This window comes from Hippichthys cyanospilos, chromosome 4 (assembly GCF_059441005.1).
Source record: "Hippichthys cyanospilos isolate Australia breed blue-spotted pipefish chromosome 4, RoL_Hcya_1.0, whole genome shotgun sequence".
Classification (NCBI taxonomy): Eukaryota; Metazoa; Chordata; class Actinopteri; order Syngnathiformes; family Syngnathidae; genus Hippichthys; species Hippichthys cyanospilos.
Window position 1 is genome coordinate 16,332,319 of NC_142372.1, and position 22,687 is coordinate 16,355,005.

General features: G+C 39.2%; 3 protein-coding genes across 10 annotated transcripts in view; 1 reads left to right on the forward strand and 2 right to left on the reverse strand.

Annotated features, from left to right (window-relative positions):
- On the reverse strand, nucleotides 1-21,339 carry stk33 (serine/threonine kinase 33). Of its 5 annotated transcripts, none has more exons than XM_088412959.1 (16): nucleotides 18,665-21,334; nucleotides 18,426-18,489; nucleotides 17,402-17,649; nucleotides 9,602-9,706; nucleotides 9,025-9,138; nucleotides 7,305-7,409; nucleotides 7,078-7,216; nucleotides 6,661-6,743; nucleotides 5,360-5,447; nucleotides 4,723-4,798; nucleotides 3,771-3,883; nucleotides 3,545-3,630; nucleotides 3,387-3,459; nucleotides 3,081-3,217; nucleotides 1,881-1,952; nucleotides 1-1,063 (listed from the first exon to the last, which is right to left on the reverse strand). In XM_088412959.1, the coding sequence occupies exons 4-16, from the start codon at nucleotides 9,704-9,706 to the stop codon at nucleotides 929-931; spliced, it is 1,326 nt and encodes a 441-aa protein (XP_088269085.1). In that variant the 5' UTR covers nucleotides 17,402-17,649; nucleotides 18,426-18,489; nucleotides 18,665-21,334; the 3' UTR covers nucleotides 1-928. The 5 variants fall into 5 exon arrangements, with proteins under 5 accessions (XP_088269085.1, XP_088269083.1, XP_088269087.1 ...); XM_088412957.1 differs by having other exon boundaries at nucleotides 17,492-17,649; nucleotides 18,665-21,333; XM_088412961.1 differs by lacking the exon at nucleotides 1,881-1,952 and having other exon boundaries at nucleotides 17,492-17,649; nucleotides 18,665-21,339.
- On the forward strand, nucleotides 18,942-22,178 carry LOC148424800 (uncharacterized). 4 transcript variants are annotated; one of them, XM_088412966.1, is made up of 3 exons: nucleotides 18,942-19,085; nucleotides 20,067-20,111; nucleotides 20,273-22,178. In XM_088412966.1, the coding sequence occupies exons 2-3, from the start codon at nucleotides 20,072-20,074 to the stop codon at nucleotides 21,004-21,006; spliced, it is 774 nt and encodes a 257-aa protein (XP_088269092.1). In that variant the 5' UTR covers nucleotides 18,942-19,085; nucleotides 20,067-20,071; the 3' UTR covers nucleotides 21,007-22,178. The 4 variants fall into 4 exon arrangements, with proteins under 4 accessions (XP_088269092.1, XP_088269089.1, XP_088269091.1 ...); XM_088412967.1 differs by having other exon boundaries at nucleotides 18,945-19,105; XM_088412963.1 differs by having other exon boundaries at nucleotides 18,944-19,105; nucleotides 20,067-22,178.
- Nucleotides 21,493-22,687, reverse strand: part of trim66 (tripartite motif containing 66) — an 18,514-nt gene continuing 17,319 nt past the window's right edge. The window contains exon 21 of the transcript XR_015865349.1: nucleotides 21,493-22,630. The gene's annotated coding sequence lies outside the window, so the exon portion shown is untranslated. The remainder of the gene's footprint in view (nucleotides 22,631-22,687) is intronic.

Genomic DNA, 22,687 nt, shown 5'->3' on the forward strand with positions numbered 1-22,687 from the left:
GGTTTGAAATGGGGACTTTCCCGAGGCAATGTACAGTGACATTAACCATTACATTTAAACCGTCTGCCAGGTATCCACCATCACCTCCTTCAATTTGTGCATAGCACAAGATATTTCTGGTCACAGGGACAGGGTTGCAAATAGCGGTATTGTCTACTTGTAATAATTTTTCACATTTCATTTCCTATGGTGATAAATTTGTGAAATTCTATAGCGGCTCTATGGACACCCTGGACTTCCTGAATGAACATAATATAAACACATTTGCAATAAGGCGGTCTTGCTACTTTAAAATGGGAGAATGTTCAGATGCTACCACAAACACTTGTTCTATATACTTTCTGTGTACGCAAACTGCATTTGAATACCTTAAAGAGTGCCTGTATTGTTTGGGCAGCCTGGCAACAGCTGGTGGTGAAAAAGTAAACATTTGCACAGTTGATCTGTTCTCTCCCACAGACCGAGGCCCTTTGGCAAAATTTGGACAGTCGAAATTCTGGATTCATATGGTAGTTTTAAAGTGTACACGCAGACCACATCATTAGGTACACCCGGAACGTGTAGAAAACTAAGACATTAAAAACAGTGAGATCTGTTCTTAATCTTTTAGTGATTGAGTTAGAGCTCTGACACTTTCAAAATGAGCACTTGAATCTTTGCAAAGGCAGAATTTGAGGAGGGGTACCTAATGATGTGGGAACTGAGCATCGTATTACTTATTTGGCACTACCATCACCAGCATACCGCTACTCATTCCCATCAGATTGCACTATTTGTTCACTTCCCTGCAAAGGCCTGTTATTACATACATAAGATCTCCTTCAAATAATTTCTTCAGCAAACACTAAATCTAGTTTTTGAGGTCCTTCTTTGTCCCGTGAGGCATCTCTGTGCTTTTAGTCTTGTTTTGACAGTCCCTGACAGTCAGTCATACTTTTACAGGAGATGGAGGAGATCTCTGTCCGTTTTGATGGGAGGTTGCTTTCTTCACCGTGCTGACGTTCGTCTTGCGTTGAGACTTGCGTGGATTTAAACCCGACTGTGGGCGGGATTTGGAGCCGAGCTGTGGGCATCAGATCCATATTAATCTTACACAACAATCGACAATCAAATTCACTTAAATGGGGGGAGAAACAGCATCATGTCTACTATATCTTATGTCTTCATTGGTTCGGTGAAAAGTTAATTTGGCACCATCTAGTGGTGAAAGCAAAAGTAACAAACATGGGTACGGTTAAACAACCCTCCTGACACTTTAAAAATGTGACATCCAATAAAAGAGGTGAGAAATCAAATGTGTGTGTTGTATCTGGTGCAAATAGTAAAGGGTAAGGGAAAAGCCTGTCAGGTTTGCAGCCTAGCAGATCATGCCTAAGCAGTTATTTTTTCTAATTTACCAAATATTCATTAGACAACATGGCATAGTGATCAGAAAATTATTCAACACATTGTGAAAAAAGGTGCAAAATGTATGTTTTAAGGAATTCACATTGTATCATGTATTATATGTATACCAGTTGTCCACATTTGAAAAGGAAATTATGACATTACTTAACAAAAATAACATTCAAGAGCCTTCATGTTGAAAGGTTTCAGTTGAAAATGGTTTCAGTTAAAAATGGTTGCCAAGTGTATTTGAATGTGAGTGTGCATTGTTTGTGTGCGCCCCTGTGGTTTGCTGCTGATACTTCCAGGGTGCGCCTGGGATAGGCTGGGCTAAACTCCAGCACACCCTTGTCAGGATAAAAAGTACGAATTAAAAGTCAGAAATTATCAGTGAAGTATTTCAATTGAAGTCCAAACCATGGCGTTTTGCCAAGACTTGAGATTATGGCCGCAAATGAGCAACAACTAAGATGACGAAGATAAGTCCAACATACCTGTGGGGTGGTGGGTTGAAGTGTCCCGGCAAAGATTTTCTCTTTGTCCTGTTGATGGCTGATGTCTGACTCCTAACAGAGGCGAGACTTTTATCAAGAGGGATTCAGAGGGGTTTTTTTTGTCAATGCGGTTGTTGTGGTGTCTAGATCAAAATGTTAAGAAATGTGGTTGGAAAAAAAAATTCACAGAAAATCTTTTGGTCCAGTTCCTTCCGCTTCTCCACTTTACAAACTGTTGTGATTTTTTTATCTTATTTTATTTTTTACCACAGGGGTGGGTGCTACATGGAGTCAAGTGGGCCGGACTGGTAAAAGCAGTTATTGTGAATTTTGTAAATCTAAACCTGGTCCCAATTCCCTGCAAATAGCGATGGTCAACTGTAAATATACTTCCTTTTCGGTCCTCTATATATCCCAGTATAACATTTTTCCTTAAATTGCATAAAATGAATGAGAATTTTCTATTATGTTTTTCCCATTTGTTTATAGAAACCATATTTTCTATAGAATACATATAAGTACATTAAGTACATTAAAATAAGTACGTTGAATGAATGAATGAATGAATATAATCAAAGGGAGGGAAAATGGCCAAATCAAAATCTTTTGCTGTACAACTTTTACAACTTTTCAAGGAGTACAGTGAAGAGCAAGGTAAATTAAACAGAATAAAATGGCGCTGTAGTGTCTCATTTTGGACACTGGGTAGCATCCACATAATGACAGGCATGACAGACCATTTTCAACTGAAACCTTAGGCATGAAGTCACACCAAATACGGAAGTGCTTTGTGCTAAGTGATGTCCGGTAACGGTGCAGCTGGCGACCCTCACCCATTGTGAATTTGTCCAAGGTGATCAAAGGATTTTACCTGCGCTGAGCAGCAGCACGGTGATGCTAGATGCAAATGCTAACGTGAACTGCGACTGAAGCGACCAGCAAGCTATTTCGAACAACGGTGGTCCTTCCGCTTGCAAATTAACCTGGTTATGTACCGGTCGCCAGTGGGAAAGTAACAAATTATGTTAACGAATTGGAACTTCTAAGCACAGCGTCCTATATCATCAAAATAAAATGTGTATGCTGCAAACCGAAACGCAAATCATTTATTAATAGAAATGTGATATCATGTTTACATGCAGGTCACAGATCCCCAGTAAGGAAATGGATGTGCAGGTCTGGTGGATGAGTACGACGTACCAGTTTGCAGGACGTGGAAGGTGTGCAAGAAGAGTCACTGAGTTCTTCATTCAGGCCGTTCAATCTGTTGCTTTTAACTTCTGGTGGCTGTGCAACGGACCTGGGAACAAGTGGGCGATCCTGGGAATCGCATGTACCTGTCATGGACGGCAGGAGAACATGGCTTTGAAACCGGTTCGTTAACAAAACTTACTACGACAAACTGAGTGGGAGTCACTGCTTTAAAGCCTCAGATCATTTCCAAATTAAGTCAAGCATTCGCAATATGATTTGCAATGTGTTTTTTTTTTCCTTAAATGGTCTTACTCCTCTCCTGTTTGTGAAAGTTATGCATCATCTCCAGCGCATTGAGAGGCAACGCAGGTGTGTTGGTGTCGCCCTGTAAACAAAAAGCCCAGCGAGCTTTCCTCCTTCCATTCACATGCGTGCTTTGCAAATGCAGTCAGAAGAGTCCGGTGCCTTACTGTAATCCACGGGTTGTCTCGTAATTGATTAGCAGACATGCGGTAAGCGGGGTTTTCTTTCAGCAGGCACGTCACCACTGTTTTGGCTGTCGACAAGTCAAGTCAATCAGGGTATTTGTCAAGTATTTTTTATGACGGAAACGTTTCTTTGTTCTAAGCCCATTGTACAAGAAATGCAATTTAGCTTGCGGGTACTTAGAAAAGGACATTTGAGATAAAGTGTCACCTGCATTGCTGACTGTGTCCCAGATGGGGGAAGAAAATTGGACTCCAATTGTTTTAATCTCCTTAAGTCGGTTTTCTTTTGATTTGGATACAAATGGAGGCTCCCCACACAGCCTGTTGGAGGACACAGATGAGACTCGTGTAATCGTGGTCTATGGGCGCATGAATGATATATAAGTATGTACAGTTAAGCCAGTGATACTCAAGACACATTTTGCTTTGAAGTCCATTTTTATTTGCTCAAAGGGTATATTGAGAATGAAAATGACTAAACAAAATGGTAAAAGCGAAAGGTGTGAAAAAAAAACAATTCTGACAAACTACTTGCTACGTTTAACATCATTCTACAGGATATTTAAGGATATTTAGCGCATGAATGGGAAACCATCAGCCAAGTTATACTACTCTGCACTACTGTACAAAGAATAATTGAAAAAATATTGTTTTAAACCCCAATAAATCTATTAAAAAATGGGAACACTAAATAGTACAACCACAAACGTTTTATGTTGTAATATCACCACTGATCATTAGAAGGGTTTTCATTGTTTTTTGCCATTTGGAATGATATTCAAGACAAATCTATTTACTCAATAATATTACTGGTATATTTTTGAGTAAATTAATTTTTTTGTGGAAAAAAATCAAGAAAATGACGTTTTGCATGTTGGTTTGATTTATGCCATTCTATTCAACTGTACCAATACAACATCAATGACAAAAGCAAATAAAAAATTTAGAAGACAAATTTTCATGCGCCTCATTGTCATGCCACAAAGAGGAAAAAACTAAAAAGTGAAGAGGAAAGGAAAAAAAGCCCAATGTTGAGTGACAGTCAGCCTGTGCCCAGCCATAGAGCGCCTCATTGTCAGCCATAAGTGAGTGTAACCTTACCTGAAATTTGGCATGGGTATGACTAACTGTAAGTGTATACTTACAAAGTGTATACTTACAAAATATACATAATGACTCCGACGCTCCACATATCACACCAGTGTGTGTAACCACGTTGGCTTATCATTTCAGGAGCTACAATTGGAGACATGGAATCAAATGACGAGATCACATTTACACCCTCAGCTAATTAAGGCCTTGTCTACACATAGCCGGGGTTCTAGCAAACGGGAAGTAAAGGTCTCCGTTTTGCCCTATCTGCTCTACGTGGTCGGGCTTTTGTTCCCATCAAAACTGAATGTTTCAAAACCTCCAGACAAAGTGGAGATTTGCCCAAGCCTCCGGTTCCGTGCTTACGTGTAACAGCTTAAACGGAGAACTGAGCCACTGCGCTTCTCTCTGATTGGACATGTCAGAGGGGGAAATTGTGACATTACTGCCGCCTAGCGACTTGGCATGCTTGTACACAAATTTGAATCCACACTATGCAGTTTGGCATTGACGCGTCTTCTTTAAACAAACAACGACGACGAGGGGGAGACGATGCGGATTTAAATAAGCTGTTTACATGTAGTTAAGGCCTAAAGCAAAGGCCCACAGCAGGTGAGTCAAAGACAGCCGACTGCAGGCATCCACACTGCAGCTAGTACCACTCTTGCTTTTGTCATTATGAGGGAATACTGCTGCCATACATACCCATATAGATGGGAGTCCCGCAGACCTCGGACAGAATGTTTTCACTTCCCACGCCCATAGTCTTCACTGATAATCCGAAGTCTGCAACCTGGATGGATAGACACAAATGGCATCACTACATTGTTCCATTGGGACCCGACGAAATGTTTCTTCTTGAATGATGGGCTTTATTTTCATGATCGGGCGCAAGGCGGGGAATCGGCAGGGCTCAGACGTGGTCGGGGTGGGGCCAGGCCGAGATTCGGCAGTATGGTAGACAGGCGCAGCTTGGAGCCGCTAGACGGTGGGGATGCACGCCATGTGTGCGTCAAGGCAGTCGGCTCCCATCATGTGATCAGAGCGGCCCCTCCCTATATCGTTAAATGTGTTGCACCTGATGCGCGCGGGCTGTCCATTAGGTGAAAATGAGAGCGAGCCCAACTTCACTCGAGAGGAGCTAAGCCCGCAAACTACTTATATACAGTATAAGGAACTGCAAGTCGAGACCTCCTCGGGCAAACGATGTCAAATTGGCCCGGGAGGAAGTCCCGGCTGTTGTGAATGAGTCCTCCCACGGCACACTGAGAACCGCTGCCTAAGCAGTTCAATGTTAGACGGAGGGCCAAGGGCAAACTAACGGAGCTCTCTCCATTAAGAGCAGAGAGCAACTTTTGGGGGCGCGTCCACCATTCACATTTAAGCCAGAAAGGGTTTGGTTGCATGCGGGCATATACTGTATAGTAGCGTAAAGTGTGTCATTACGTTTACTTTCATTTTGTGCACGTCCACCATTCACATTTAAGCCAGAAAGGGTTTGGTTGCATGCAGGCAAATACTGTATAGTAGCGTAAAGTGTGCCATTACGTTTACTTTCATTTCGTCATATACCGTACAGTAATGTAAAGTGTGTGATTATGTTTACTTTAATTTTGTCGGAGAGAGAGACAGCGACAGAGAGAGACAGAGAGAGAAAGATAAAAATGTGCATTTTCACAAATTGGATCATATACATAATTCAAGTATACACACGTAACAAGTCTTTCTCCCAAAATTGGAATTGTTTAGAAATGTAATGTTGGTGAAATTCTTCTCAACTTCCATAGCTGCCTTGTTATGAATGCATAACATGCTGAGCTCAGCTGGAGGTCTGCTTTAAAACACTGCTGCTTTACTTTTTTGTACAGGGGTTTGAGATCAGAGGGAGGCTGTCCTAATGAGATATAGGTCTCGCTAAATATCGTGCAGAAGGTGGGTGAAGCACATTCCAACACAGGAGGAGACGGAAACTAAGGTGTAAAATTGTAGGACGACTGTAATCTTACCCTGATGTCAAGCTTGCCATTGTAGTCATCAAGAGAATTTTTCACCAAAATGTTCTCAAGTTTCAAATCCCGATGCATTATGTCTGAAAGTTGAAAAAAAGTCTATTATTCCACATACACGTTGCCTAACAACAGCGAGTGACCACATAGGTTAACGAACCAAACGGGACTGCAGTACACACAACTAAAAAGCAGTCCCTTGACACCTCAATGCATGTAAGTATAAGTAGAGCACAGGCAAACCAGCATAGCGTGACTTTTTCTGTGTTAAAATGTAATTGAACTACTAAATGTTTCTTTACAAGGGAGCTGGCCGCGGCTCGTCTTTAAAAATTCCTGCATTGGGATGCCGCAAAGCTTTGTATCCATGCTGAAGGGGTGCACTGCTTTCAAAGTCAAGAAAGAGAAATGTGTTACTTTTTTTGTGAAGGTAGGTGATGGCATCAGCTAAGCATCCAATGATGTGTCTTGCCTCCTCCTCAGGAAAGTACTGTTTCTGCTGTAACACCTTCTTCAATTCACCTCCCACACACAGCTCAGTGATCAAATATGTCATCTAGGATTGAAGCGTAGATGCACCTCACCACCCAAAACTGTAAACGTACCTGTGCATGCTGTGAAGTAAAAAGGACAGAAAGGCTTACCTGAGCTGTTTCATAGATCTCCACCAGACGTAATATGTGAGGGTGGTCCACTTGTTTGAGTATTTTGATTTCCTGCTCCAGCATCTTGATTTTTGTACTTCCAGGCTAAAAAAAAAAAGTAGCCGAACAATCAGCCCTTTCTTATTGATTTTATTCAAAATCAACCTGTGAATTTGAGAAACTAGCAGATCTTGAATTTTGTCAAGATCCTTAAAGATATTTGACTTCAAGTGCTACCGTAAAATACACTCGCGTAGTTCGCCAAAGTCCACACAAAAAAATGAGGCAAAGTTTATATTCCTCAAAAGTATATTTATATTACTATTAGCTGCTCCAACATCATGAATCGGTCAAATTTGTATTCAAACAGTGCTTGTATGTACAAACATGCAATCCAAATACACAAGATGAAAGTGTTTAAAGACTAAAGATGTGCTTGAATATAGAGTAGGAAAAGAGTTGGGCAACATTTTAGGCAAATGCACGTATTGTATGTAAAAATTAAATACAACTGAACTGTACAATAAAAAAAGCACTTTACTGCATTTTAAGAAATAAGTTGGGATATAAGGACACTACTGTACTTAATGTCTCAGTATATATATATATATATATATATATATATATATATATATATATATATATATATATATATATATATATATATATATATATATATATATATATATATATAGAGAGAGAGAGAGAGAGAGAGAGAGGGAGGGATGATGGATGGATGGATGGATGGATGGATGGATGGATAGATAGATAGATAGATAGATAGATAGATAGATAGATAGATAGATTTTGAATAAAAGCTAAATATAACTGACGTGTGCTTATCAAATGTAAGGTATCTAATTTGAATTTTAAAAAGTTTCACCACTTTCTAATTGCCTGTTTTACATATCACACATTTCAGCATAACTTGATCAAATGTTTCATGCTGTTCTAAATACTAAGCGTAGGAACCTTTGGCTGTCTCATTATTCGATTCGATTCGATTCGATTCGGATTATTTTGGGCCTCTTATTCAACCACATCAACAACCATGTGATTGACAATGGTTTATGCTTGATTTCAGTCAAGTTTGCTTTGCAAAACAATCTACAATTATTAAGTTTTGAATTGTGAGGAAAGTGCCTTTTTTTCACAAAACAGAATGAGGACCCCGACCGCTACGCTATTCTTTGTGATTCATACCAACAACCAGGCACAGCCTTGTTCATTGATTAGGTATAATAAACCTAAGTGAGTTGATGGGCCATTTATTGTAACAAAGTAAAATATCAAAGTAATTCCACCCTCATCATTCTGCTTGATATACGTCAGCTTTTGCTGACTGATATAAAACACACATTTGTCTAAATATTTGCAGTTAACATGTAATGCAAAGCTGTCCCTTTTTCTGAATCTGAAATGTCCGGCTACATTTGAATGCAGCACATAGTTAGTTGCCTGTGCCGTATTGTATAATGGCAGCGCATTTGACTAGCGGTTTCACCATTTTTTTTTAGTGGCGGAAAGTCAGAGTTGCAAAGAGGGAGTAAAGCTCGTTAGCAAGAGCCAGTGCTGCAAAGGCCAACTTCAAGATAATAGGATACTATAGCCGTTGCATTGATGGTCATGAAATCTATTTTGATGCTGCATCGTAGCGGATGAAAATGTTGATCCTTATGCAAGTCGATTATTTTTTGGCAAACCTCTATTAAATACTCACCTCTGCCTTGCAAACCGTCTTGATGGCCCACCGGGTCTGTGTCTGAATGTGTGTGGCTTCATACACCACGCCATAACTCCCGTGGCCCAGTTTCGTTCCAAACATATAAATTTCCTTTGAGGATGGAAAATAAATATCCACATTTATAATTTCCATTTGTTTAAATCAAAACATGTCAAAGGCAGAAAAATACTGTCTTGGAATTAAAGATCACCAAATTGCTATGGATTAATCATCAGAATTCTGTATGTGTTGTCCTAAATTAAAACTCTGACAACATACTCTTTTGTTTTTTTTTTTTCTCTGTGGAACTACAGAATATAGTAATTTCTATTCAAATGACAAATGATGAGTTTGCGTCTGCATTCGGTTTCAATCACAGGTCTAATTAACTCACTCATTATCAGTGTGCATGCAAGGCTAACCAATAGGGCTTTCTGTGTGCAGAATAGTAGTTACATTTACCAGTAAAAAAAGCGGCTGTATCAAGCACAAAATGAACGTTGATACCTATGGTTTGTACTTCAGATGTCTACATGTGACTGTGACTGATTTATGTAAAAAAATCTCACTTTACCTCCACGTCGCTATCACCAACGAGGCGAATGTGAGGCACATCTCTCTCCGACATGCCCTTTGCTGCTGTGCTTCTTGCTACGCCGCTAAATGCTGCCTCTGTCATCTACAGACAGAAATATGGGCAGTTATTTTTCTTGTTGAAGTCTTAATTGACTAGTAATGACTGTTTGATTTGCTAATCAATCAGACAAGTGAAAAAACAGCAGGGTCCAGGTCAAGATGACTGCACCTCATCCAATCTGTTCTCAATTTAAATGACAATACTATTACTGAACTGCTATGAAAAAAGATTCAAGATATTCAAGAGTTTTATTGTCATATGCGTAGTAATACCACACAATGAAATTCTTATTCCTTTCACTTCCCCGAGCAGACTACATTCCATAATCGAGCAAATAATAAGGTGGGCAATTAAAAAAAAAAAAAACTGTACTGCACATAACCTATGAAGTTTTCCCTCATATTTTTTTTTAATCAGGTAAAACATTATTCTCAAGTTAGCTACGCTAATTAAATGAGTAACTCTGACTCAATCTCAGACTTAATACCTTTAGTGTAGCTTGTCATTTTTTAATCACTCGTCTATGACCAAACTGCTGTCTCTGTCTGAGCCCATATTAACTTGAAGTGCAATTTAACCACCTTGAAAAACAGTCTCTGTAGCCAAATTAAATGTAAAGCAATTATCAAGTGATGACTGGGCGCAATGAAGTGGATCCACCACACGCACAGCAATTAATTATTAACAAGGAAGCTGTGTCTTTAACCTCTTCACTCTGGTGCATCATTTTAGCCCTGACAGGGCTCTAATAACAGGCCTGTCTTTCCCATTATCTCCTGTCTATTTTCACATCAAAATGATTGTGACAGCCTCTGGAAATTCCAATCACCACAATCATATCTCATTTGTGGAAGGTAGATGCGTGTGATGAGTGTATCAGTGGAGAGGTGAAGAATAGAGGAGGCAGGTTCTGGGTACTTCCCATGTGGCTATGGAAGGGGGTGGCTTTTTTAGTCCAACATCCTTTGTTTTTGTTGTTTTGTTTTATTACTGATTAAAAGAACAGTAGCAGGGATCCTCTCATCTTAAAAGCAGGCATATCCAAACTTGGTCCTTGAAAGCTCTGGGTGTTCTTTCAAGTTTCCATCCTCCGACACACCTGGTTCAAATGATCAGCTCATCGGCAACCTGATAATGATCATGATCATTTGAATCGGTGTCTTGGAGGAAGGAATTATCAAAAACATGCAGGATAGAGGTCCTAGAAAGGTTTGGAAACTCCTATCTTAAAGTTTTCAATATCCAAACGATTTTAGTCCTAATGCATAATCACCTTTGAATACACAAGTAATACAAACAGATAAAATTGAGCTAAAATTTATACAAATAAAACAATTAAGCATTATTTGTAGTAACAGTAGCAGTAAAATTCTGTCATTTTGGAATGGTCTCAAAACGTAATTCAGCCATGTTCTTCCTAAAATTAGGTGATAAATAATTTATAAGCTCATTAATGCATTTATCAGGTATTAAAATAATCATCTAACTAATACAAACTTGTACTAATTTTTTTTACAAAATAATTGGTAAGTTCGTGAAATAAAAATGGTCAATATTTCCATTAAAAGTTATTGTAATTGCAATAGTCCTCAATATCGAATAAAACGCATATAAATCTTGTTTCAACGTCAAGACCCTAAACGCATCTTCGAAGTTGAATACTCAATCACGTCCACCCCTTAACGCGATTCTTCTATCCGATAGGCTAATGAATTTGACAGATAGAAGCTGTGTCTAATCAGGTCTTGGACATGAAATCTTACCGTTTTTTACTTAACTTGGAGGCTCGTTTTTTCCCAAGTGGAATTAAATGAACAATCGCGACCTCAATAGGGGCATTTTACAGGTGACAAAAAGCTTTTTGTTTTGAAAAAAAATATCAAGCTAACAATGTTGTCTTTGCTCGCCTTTCCCCTAGATCATTGTAGTCAAGCTCAATGTGAAAGCGCCAAAACGGTGGCATGATTCTCTCGTTTTGAGCCACATTTCTCAGCCAGCCACTACCATTCTAGGAAAGGCGCGGCCCTCCAAACATATGCAACTTTTGCGTGCTTTAAAAAACAGCAAACCACATATGGAGCAATGTGCCTCAGTTGTCTTGTGTTGTGACGGGTGAATGATATGTGGGAAAGAAAAAAAAGCACAAAAGAAAGCGTGACGTCGTCGTAACCACACTACGTCAACAAATTGTTCATCGTGAAATACATCACGGCGTTGATGTGAATGAATTGAAATTATACAGGATGCCTGCCAAGGACACTAACCAGCTAAGTTACATTAATTTACATGTTTGTTTGTTTATTTGTTTTTAAAGGGAAGAAAATAAAACTTTAACGAAAATCACAAAATATCAAGGGCTATCTTTCATTAAAAAAAAAGGTAAACATCATCGACAATTTCAACTGCGCAGATCAGTCCAGTTGAGCAGCTACCTTGAAATACAAACTGAACTCGTTCTATGAGCAAACTTGTAATTTCATTATATATTTCATTATATAAAAGCTCGATTTTTGCTAATAACCTAGACTTCAACGTCATCACCATTAACGCATCTTTGAAGTTGAATACTCTACTACCTATTTACAAAATGTGTGCATATATATATATATATATATATATATATATATATATATATATATATATATATATATATATATATATATATATATATATATATATATATATATATATAGCAATGACATAACTAAATACCACAATAATAAGGAAACAGCTTACAGTCTTTTACGACTTTCTACAGTCTTTTACTACTATTAATTGAATCTCCTTATGACCAACCCATTTACCCAGTATTTTTTTTATAGACCACATAAATAGATGAACTAAAAAAAAAAATAATCAATGAATAAATAAACACTATAAAACACAAATATGCAAAGGAAGGAAAATGCCCCAATTTAAATTTGTGGTACAACTTTTCACGGAGTGTAGCGAAGCGCATGGAATTCAACAGAATAAAATGGTGTTGTAGTGTCTCGTTTTAGACAGTGGATGGCACCCATGTGATAAAAAACAAAAAACAAAACCTCACAAACAAGTCATTTCACTCACAAGTAACATGACGGTGAACTTAGGTGGAGGGTAGGGATAGAGCAAAGTATAGAGTAAAGTTTACTCAATAAACTTTATTTACTATACAATAGATTTTGGGACCAAAAAAAGGCGCAAAAACAATAGAGATTTACGTTAAGCCAAACATATTGCTATAAATTCTTGTACTAGCATACGTATTTAATTTTATTATTTATTTTTTTCTACCTTTTTAGGTTTTTATTATTTTGGATTTATTGTCTTTATTATTCTTTGATATGTTGTATCGTTTGCTTATTGTTCAGAGTTGTTCATACATTTCTTACTCTGGATTGCAATTGCAATTAAAAAAAAAAGAAAACGAGTCCTGTATTGAATAGGAAATTTTGCATGCAGATGATACAACATACAACACTACGTCTCTAGAATGTACACAATCCTTTGAACTTGTGTCATGTAAATAACTGTATTCAGTAGTTTAATTATTTAACATGAACAAACCACCTTCACATGAGGCTCATCAATAATACACAAACTGAATTAGGAACTAAACTCACCTCTTAGTATTTACACACAGTAAACGTTATGATAAATTTGCAATTTGTAATCATAAAAGTGACTACACGGGCTATTAGTAACTGCATTGGGAGATGAGAAACATCTTTTCAGTTTCACGTTAGACTGTGTGCTAGATGCATTCAAGGACCACAAACAAGACAAGTTGAATTTCACCTTATATTACTATTTGGTTCAAATTGATCTTTCACATCTAGAGTCATCAATGGCATTGAATGTGTTGATGAATTAACAATGTCCAATATAATAATTGTACTGCTTTGGCAAATTTGAGAAAAGCAAACCTTGAATCTGAATGGCTTCACTGTATCAAATGTGCTGTTCTTGCACGATTGCTTCCCTCGTGTAGGCCCAGAACCTCTACTAGATTTTTAATAAGACATGACTGTGCCCTTTGTGTCCCTCTATCCCAACACCGATCTTATTTGATTTACAAAAAAGTGCAAAAGTCTGTCGTTTCAATGCTGTTAATGTTCATACAGCCGGGTGACCCAAAAGTATCAGACGAGAAAGGATGGAGGGGTTAATTGTATTTGTTCCTTTGCAGGGAAAAAAAAAAAAAAAAGAAGCAAAAAGCAAACATTCGTGCAGCGCCAAACAGACTCTGACTGAGCTCTGTCTCATCTCCAGTTTCGGCAGGAAGTAATTAGAGCCCATACTTCATTCAAGTCGAGTCCATAGTCTTTCCATCATCCCGCCAGACAGCAATTTCTGCTTATTTACACTCCACATGGGTTGGAAAAGCATTGTGCTTGCTTACAGCTGGTGAGTGCCGGACATTATTGTCAAAGCACACAGTGTCACTTTGAAACAAATGGAACATGAACATAAAAGGTTAGCCTCGACTGTCTGATTTTCTTTCCCTATCAACTTTGGATTATGCCTATTTACTTTTTAACAATAAATCTCAGAGAGGTGCCAATTGCTAGGCTGTGGATGGTGTGAATGCACATCTTTGAGAAAGTAAAAGAACAAAACCCAATATCCATTTGTCACAATTTTCCAGAAATAATAAGCAATCATTGGAAATAAGTATACACAGCCCAGTTCAAATAAGGATAAATTGCCTCAAAACAGCTTCTACAGATACCCATAGTAAACTCAGTCAAACTAAATTCCAGCTATCCTAGTAGGCCTTGTCGAAATTTTATTTTGTGTTTGAGCATAACTCCAAATGTTTTGTTCTTGCACTGACTGCTTTTTAGGACAGCCGCCAAAGCATGATGCTGATTTTGGTGATTAGCAGGCATGGTTGCGCCAAACATACATTTTGGATCAATGGTGGAAAAAGTTTTGAAATTATTGATCTTTCTGTCACAAAAAATGTCATTTTTGAACAGGGCTGTGTACAGTTTTCATATCCACTATCATTGATCAATCTCGACACACCAAATTTCAGCTCTGATCCCATCTTCCATATGATAAATGAAACTTCAATCTCGTACCGGCCTCACCAACTGCATTGCGATCTCAGTCACATTATTGAGCTAACACTTTAATTATTGTACTGACCCTCATGAGGTTTGTTTTCTTTAATAGTTGGCACATTTGGTTCAAGCAGCACTTTGGCTTTAAAGTAACAGCCACAAAAACATATAGCAGCCACATCAAACAAAGTCTCTCTTCCTAACTGCAATTAACGTGTAAGCTCAATCAATTTTGCTGGAGTCCACAAGTTACATTTTCCAAATGTGGAACTTAATCATTTATTGACAGCTTGGCTTTGATGACAAATGATAAACTTCACAGTCCTAATGAAGCGTGGAATTACATTACCTGATGAGGCAAGAAATTGCATGTTTAGAATGCAAATATAGCACTCATCTTCGTCACCAAGTGATGAGGTGAAACCTAATATCATGCAGGCAGATTATCAAAGCTTGCCGTCTAAATCTGATACAGCGCGAACGCGTCACTCCGCAGTGCCAAACGCATCAGAGGAAAATGTAGTGGACATTTCAATAGGTACACCAGCACAGCCAAATTGGTCCGGTGTAAATTCATTTCAATTCATTTTGATTTCCATCGTAACACAGTCAGGGTCGTCCAGTGCTTTCCAACCCCATTCTAATTTTTCTAATAAGAGCTTTCAAACCTTATTGCCGCTGCCAGTTGCCTATTTAAAACAACCGCTCTGCCATTTTAAAATCCATTTATTAACAAACAATACAATATGCCAGATGCAGTCCTCAAATAGTGGGGCAGGACCCCCCCCCGGGGGGGCGAGGCAATGCCAAGGGGGTGCGGATGACCCCAAGGAACAAGCTTCGAAGTTAACATTTAGGCTTAAAAGTTAACATTTGTTGAAAGATTATTTATATTGCTTTTGTTAATGTTAAAAAGGATATTTTATGGATATTTACACATGATTTTTTTTAAATAATGATCTTATTTACAGTTACCGCAGCAAGTGGGGATGACTCAAAACATTCTCTTTCCTGGGAGGGGGGCTATGCAAAAAAGAATTGAGAAGCTAACAAATAGCATCAGTGTCTATGCTACTTATCTTGTGTTCAAGGCTTGATGTTGTCCTTGCCATGATTAGTACCTCTGTACTGTAATTTCGTCCAGCCATTTCCAACCATGATGTTTTCTTGATGTGAGCAACGTTTTCAGTGCACCAGTGCAAAGGCTTGTCTTTCCATGACAGTCCATCTGGCTCCTTCACCTTACTGGGATTCTGTTGCCTCAGGCAATTACTAAGTAGATTGTCCCTGGGGGCCATTGTCTTAATGGAATTGGGACCAGGCCAGCATGCGCAGCACCTACATATAATTGACACTAATTGTTTTTAAGATGTATAGTATGAGTTTCTCGCTTGAGAATAGAATTTCTTCTGCAACCACGGCTTCTTCTGCTCAACTAAAATGAGCAGATGTACAGAAAGCCATTCTTTCTTGGGTTATTTTTTTAACGTAACTGTTTTTAGAGTGGCGGTTCAGTGGAACAGTTGTTAGCACATCCGCCTCATAGTTCAGGGACCCAAGTTCAAACCCACCTCATTCCGGCCTTTCTGTGTGAAGTGTGCATGTTCTCTCTGAGCCCTTGCACATTGGGACATTGGGAGTATTGGGACATAATAAATTGTCCTTAGGTGTGATTGGGTGCGTGAATGGTTGTTAATTTCTGTGTGCTCTGCAATTGGCTGGAAACCAGTTCAGGGTGTCCCCCACCTACTACATTGAGTGAGTTTGGTGTGGTTCGCAAACTGTTTTTCGGTTTAGCGGTTCACGATCAGACTGCTTTTTCGTGGACCGGCAAACAATTGATATATGGGAGCACATTTTAGCACATATATATCTAATCGGCACTAAGTTGTCCGCAGACCGGTAGTGGGCCACGGACCTTTTCCTGGAGACCGCTAGTAGGGGCCCGTGACCCATGTAGCTTTATGGCGAGCATTACCCCTAGTAGCCTCCCTCAATCCAACTCATTTACACCGCCGCCTCTGAGCCCCCCCTTCAAGAATTCCCTGTTTCTAGTGGCCGTGTTTGCAAAGTGTCATCTGGCATGAAAACACGCTTTGCCAAAAGGGAAGCAAAAGATCAACTTGTGCCATTTGCTCAGAGCCCTCCACATGTTGCTGGGAGATAAGGACCAACAAATTCAAATTTTCTTTTTCCTCATTGGTTTAATCCCGGTTAAAGCCAATCTGTGCCCTCAGCCTTTGGGACGCGACGAGGGCAGACGTCTGGAGAAATGTAAGCAGTGGCGGAAACAAGTCCAATTCCGTTGCAATGACAAGCCAGAGAAGTCAGCACATTTCTATCAAGTCGGTCGCACAGCAGCAGCCTGCAGCTTCTGTTATGAAAAATCATTCAAACTGGCCAGATCCTCACGTACCCCAGCAAAAACACTTACTCATAACAGTTACATTGATCAGCCACTCTGTGGACATGTGCATTTCACCTTTTGACTCCAGTTAGAGAGAATACACAACATATTACACTGTTGAGCTAATTTCCTAACGGGTGCGTTAGCTGTCGTCATGGCAACGAGTGTCAAGCAGAAACTCATGGTATGGGCGCTTACAGCCCCCCTAACACCATATTGATCAACAACAGACTAAAGTGACAGTAGATAGTTCTGAACAACCCGATAGACGCGTCTTACCTTGAGGGATTTTTCATTTTTGAAAATGAGATCGAAAGGAAGAGGAAGTAAAAGCCTTCGACTCAAGCAGGCTTCTAAAGGCGGACTTACAGCGCCCTCACGAGGCGATGCAGGTTATTGCAAGTCCCATCCAGCTGAACGACGTGCAGCCTTTTCAGCCTTCTCGTTACTTTTTTCCTGGTCACAAGTCGCCCTCCCGCGGACACAATTCTTACTGCAGATATTCCGTTTCATGCCTTTCTCTTTGCCTGTTTAATTAAACAAAATTAGTGTCGTAGTCTTCAGTATTGTGCTCAAGTATCATGAAAAACGTGTTTGAATACGTCTTCATAAGCCTGAAACTGTAACTAAAGCATATAAAAAATCCTCACTAGATAAGGTCAAAGAAAAGGCATTTTTCATCTTTGCATGCCAAGTTTATTTTCCATTAAAAAATAAAAGTGTGATATTTTGTTGATAGTTATAATCTCACATGTTTTCTTGCATTTTTAATACTGTTTTTCACAATTTAATAATTATAATCATGTTTAGCACGAATCTTTCATTTGATAATGTATAACCATTTAAATCAGAATCAGAGTTGGGATGTTCTGGGTTAACCCAGAACATCTGAACTCTGATTCTGATATACACATGATCATAATATCTTACCTCTGTTTATCATGAGCGCGTTTGCCCTGTGCTTCAACCAACTTCCTCATTTCAAAATGTATATTAGGCTAAATTAGTGTGCAAAGTATGTCCATGGCCCACATATGGATCAATCAGTTCTTTGATTTTTCCTGAGCAACTAATATTATAAAGAGATATGTATTAATTGCAGACATTAATTCAACATTTTTCAAATGGTATTCAAAGTGTATTCTTAAAATAAATCTATGTTTAATTAATTGCTTAATTTATTTGTTGTCAATGATAAAAAGTGTGACGGCTTACTTTAATTTTGTCAAAGATTACACGTGATCATACATGCAGTTTTTCCAGCCAATCTACATTTTTGTCTTGGTGTGACGGTGGCTGTTACCTTGTCAGTTTACTTGACCCCCAGTACTGCTTTTCAGTACTATGTTGGTTCCACTTCTCAAGACCTGTTAAAAAACAAAACAAAAACTTATAATAACCTTTGTTATCCCAGGGCAAGAAGCTACAGCATATTTATTTTCTATTGTATATACTACACATAATGCCTTTACAGGCTTCTGAGGTCAAATGTCACTGTGGTACATGAATTTTTGCAGTTGCCTATGTCTTACTGAGACTCACTTGATTGCTCCATGGGAAAATTACTGTAGCTGTTGTCATTGAATGAATACATTAATTAATATTGATCTTGAGAGCACTGTTCCATACGGGTAAGCTTGCAAATTAATATCCCACGCCCCCCAAAAAGATTTTTTTTTTTTTTACATGTTTGGAATTCAACATCATAATGATGACATTATGTGTGCTGACCTAAGGTGCTTTAATCAAAGCATTTTGATTCAGTGCTGACAAAGATTGTGCGATGTCACTGAGGGTTTATGTCTCCACTCTTATTAATATATGTTTTATTGAGCCATGTCCCGATTCAGTATTTGGCCAAAAAATTGTATGTTTTTAAAATGACAGAATCTGGAACGCTGTACCAAAATACCTCTGACTGCAAGGTCTGAAGTCATCTATAGAGAAGTCAGCTGAGCTGAAGGTACATATATGGGATATCAGGTACAACGTTTTATGTTCAAGGATTGTATCTATATTTCTTTCACTTAGAATATTTACATAAATATGTAAAAAAATAATACCATTGAATCTTAATTCACTGGATTTTCTCGATTCTATTAGCTCATACAATGTTCCATCTGTTCATTCATTGTACGTAGCTTGTTTTCCCCATAACGTTTTGTGGGTGGCCTGGCGCCTTGACAGGCAGGCTCCATCCTGTCCTCTTGTACTGTTTGCCAGCAGAAAGAGTCATTCATACTCACATTCATGCCTTAGAACAAATTTAGACCTCTGAAGCATGTTTTGGAACATGGGCGTGTTAGATTTCAGCCCAGATTTAAACCCTAAACCCTCAGAAATGTGCCCTAGTAATTAATTTTATGTATACATTTAGAAGACAAAAATCACAAATTCCACAAGGCAAGGTGTCTCATGTGATTGAGTCCACAAATTGTTGGTTGAATCAGATAACTAAAGTAATGCCCAATCTATTTCCTAAACTTTGTAAACTACATAAACCCATAAGTACATATTTGACTGAGCTCGGTGTGTTCAAAATTCATCAGTCGCAACAGCAACAGGTTCAGGATGTCAGCCTGAATATGTGTGCAGTTCTTTTCATCTATTACCTTCCTCAAATGTAATCTGACTGGTCTCGGGGACACCATGTATGCTTGACACTGTGCGAAAGGCTGGCAACAGGCCTTGTACGAATAAAATATCAGCTTCGAGGAAGATCTCCAAAATAAAGTCATGCAATGTTTGTGTCCATACAGAACACACACACACACACACAAACATATATATATATATATATATATATATATATATATATATAGAGAGAGAGAGAGAGAGAGAGAGAGGTGGAAGGTAAAAGTGGGCGTGGCCACTACTGAAATCAGTTTATCCGTCTAATTTGCTGTTTACTACCTTACTGAGTGCAGTATTTGATCCCCCTTAGATAAAATGGACGGCCAAGGAGACGGAGACCACAACGGCCCAAATCGTAAGTGAAATGTTATGCGTTGGGTGCTTTGTCTCAGCTACAGTATTTTGGGTATGTTTGATGTTTGGGGGGAGGCCCCAGCTCTAGCCGCATAGCAAGTGGCAAAGTTAAGATGGACGGATGCATGGTAGAATCATCTCCAAGTCTTAATTATCTTGCAGGCTACCGTACGTCCATACCAGTAGGAGATCTACCGCCAACTGATGATAGTGATGATGATGTTGATGATGATGATGATAATGATGCCCATGACAATGTTGGTGATGAGGAAGACATGGACTCTGTTTTCCTCATGCATTTGTTTGTCAATCATTACATGAGATTCTTTGTCCATCCGCAAGCGCAACTGCAACAAGCTAACGCCGACCAAGAAAACAATGATTGTGATATCAAGATCGAAAATAATAACGCTGATGATATCGTTGACCACGAAGATGAGTTGGACGACGGGGCCGAGGCCGAGTTGAGCGTCAACCAGCCGATGGAAGAGGAAGAAGATCCCCAGCCGGGCCCGTCCAGGAACCGATCCCGAGACGAGGACGAGGAAGACGAAATGAGGAGCAGCAGCAGATATTTCCGCTGGTGGCATGAATTTGACAACAGCTCCGACGGCAGCACTGACTTAGACAACGACGAACAAGACCCCGTGCCCGGGCTTGCTAAGAAAAGGTCACGGGATGACTTGGACGGGAATTTAAGACTGCAAGGCGACCTGTCCCTTATGACTCTGAGCGGCCATCACGGCCACTGCTCCAAGATTCCTTCGAGCGAGGAACGAGGAGCTGCTAATGTGGGCGACTTTCATTTTGCCGCGCAAGAGACAGTGGAAGACGTGCAGTCCAGAGAAAACTATGACAAAGAAAATAAGAGCGGCAAGAAACGATTCAAAAGGTGAGATTGAGAAGACTGCACATTTCATTGACACGGCAGAAGGTTAGATGTACTTTCAATTCATCTCAAGAGTCCTTTCATTGATACGGAATTTGTTTTTGTGAAGCAAGAAAAATGGAGACACAAGCATACAATTTTGTACATATGCTCTTGAAATCCAATTGATGCACAAATGCTGTTCAAAATTCCAAGCTTCAATAAGTCTGCCAAATTATTAGTTTAATTATTAGTTATTATTACCAAATGCACATCCGTATTGCACTAATATTAAGAATCAGTATAAAGGTTAAACCGTTACAGCCCCATAACTGAAATGGCTTTTTTTTTTTTTGAATGGCTTTTGTGGATCTTCTGTGACTTTTTTGTTTTTGTTTTTTGTAGCAGAAGATCCATATATATATATATATATATGTGGCTATTATAGTTCTTGAGATACACTACACCATGTACATAATCTGACGATGAGGCCTCTTTTTATAAGTACATACAGTAGGTGACTTAAGCGACCTTTTTCCTGGCTCTGCATCTTCGACCTGCACCCTGGAAACCTAAAAACCGGGACAAACTGCCAAATGGGCCTGTTTCTGTGGGTGCGCAATCAAGAGTAAGAAACCATGTTGGACACACTTTTGCGGCATAAGTAGCTCAATTGAGAAGTGGTCTTCTAGTTGCTTTTCGTATAGTGAGAATTTAAGATCAAAACCAGGAGAAGGTTCCCTGGGAGCTTTTCAATTTCCTTTGGTGCCATGACCTTAATCAGTGTCATGGCACCAACTGGAATAACTTATCTTTATACTCACTATATTAACCAACTACCACAAGACTACATAATTTCAATCCAAATCATATGTGCCAGGAAGATCAAGACGCGACCTTCGAGCCCTTCGCTCCACTGTTAACAGGTATCATTGATACAAGTGTGTCAGAAGATGCAGTCACAGCGACACAATGGCCGAGCTCGTCACCTCTCTGCTTATGTGCCAAGGAGGCCTAATCTAACAATACCACTGAAGGGTTTGTGTGTGATGACAAATGATTTGGTACTGTTTTTAATGCTTCACAAATACCGAAACTATAGATATCAACGTTGGTACTGTGGACATTTTGGTCTGCATCAGTTATAGTTCTGGAGATGTTATGCAAAATACATTTTGTTTGAGTCAGACTTGTTATTAAATGTATTTTTTTTCTTCATCACTTTCTTTGAGATTTGTGATTCACCGCCTGAAAAACGTACACATTCCATACAGTGCACAGACCATCTTTATCAATAGCACTTAAAGCACGTCAGTCCAGATGGTACATTTATCCAGTCACCACAAAGAAAACGTAAACAAATCATTGGACCCCCTTAATAAATAGCAAAAAAGGTCAGCGCATCAAACAAATGATCATGCATCATTTTCACGCTCCATACTCCAAACTTTGATTTCATAGTCTGCACTCATCAGGAATCATTTTTCTCTCCGCCTTTCTGCCCTTTTCATTGTTTGCCAAAGGTTACAGCTGGTCTAATTAGCATCCTGTAGTATTTGACCGCTGACTGAAAGATCACCAACCTTGTCCGACAATGAAACTTAGCAAGTTACCTGCTGACCCTATCCGTGTTTGGAGAGCGCCACTTAGTCCTATAAAAGGAAAGAAGAATTGTGTCATATCCATGTCTGGGAAGAAGCGGGTTATGA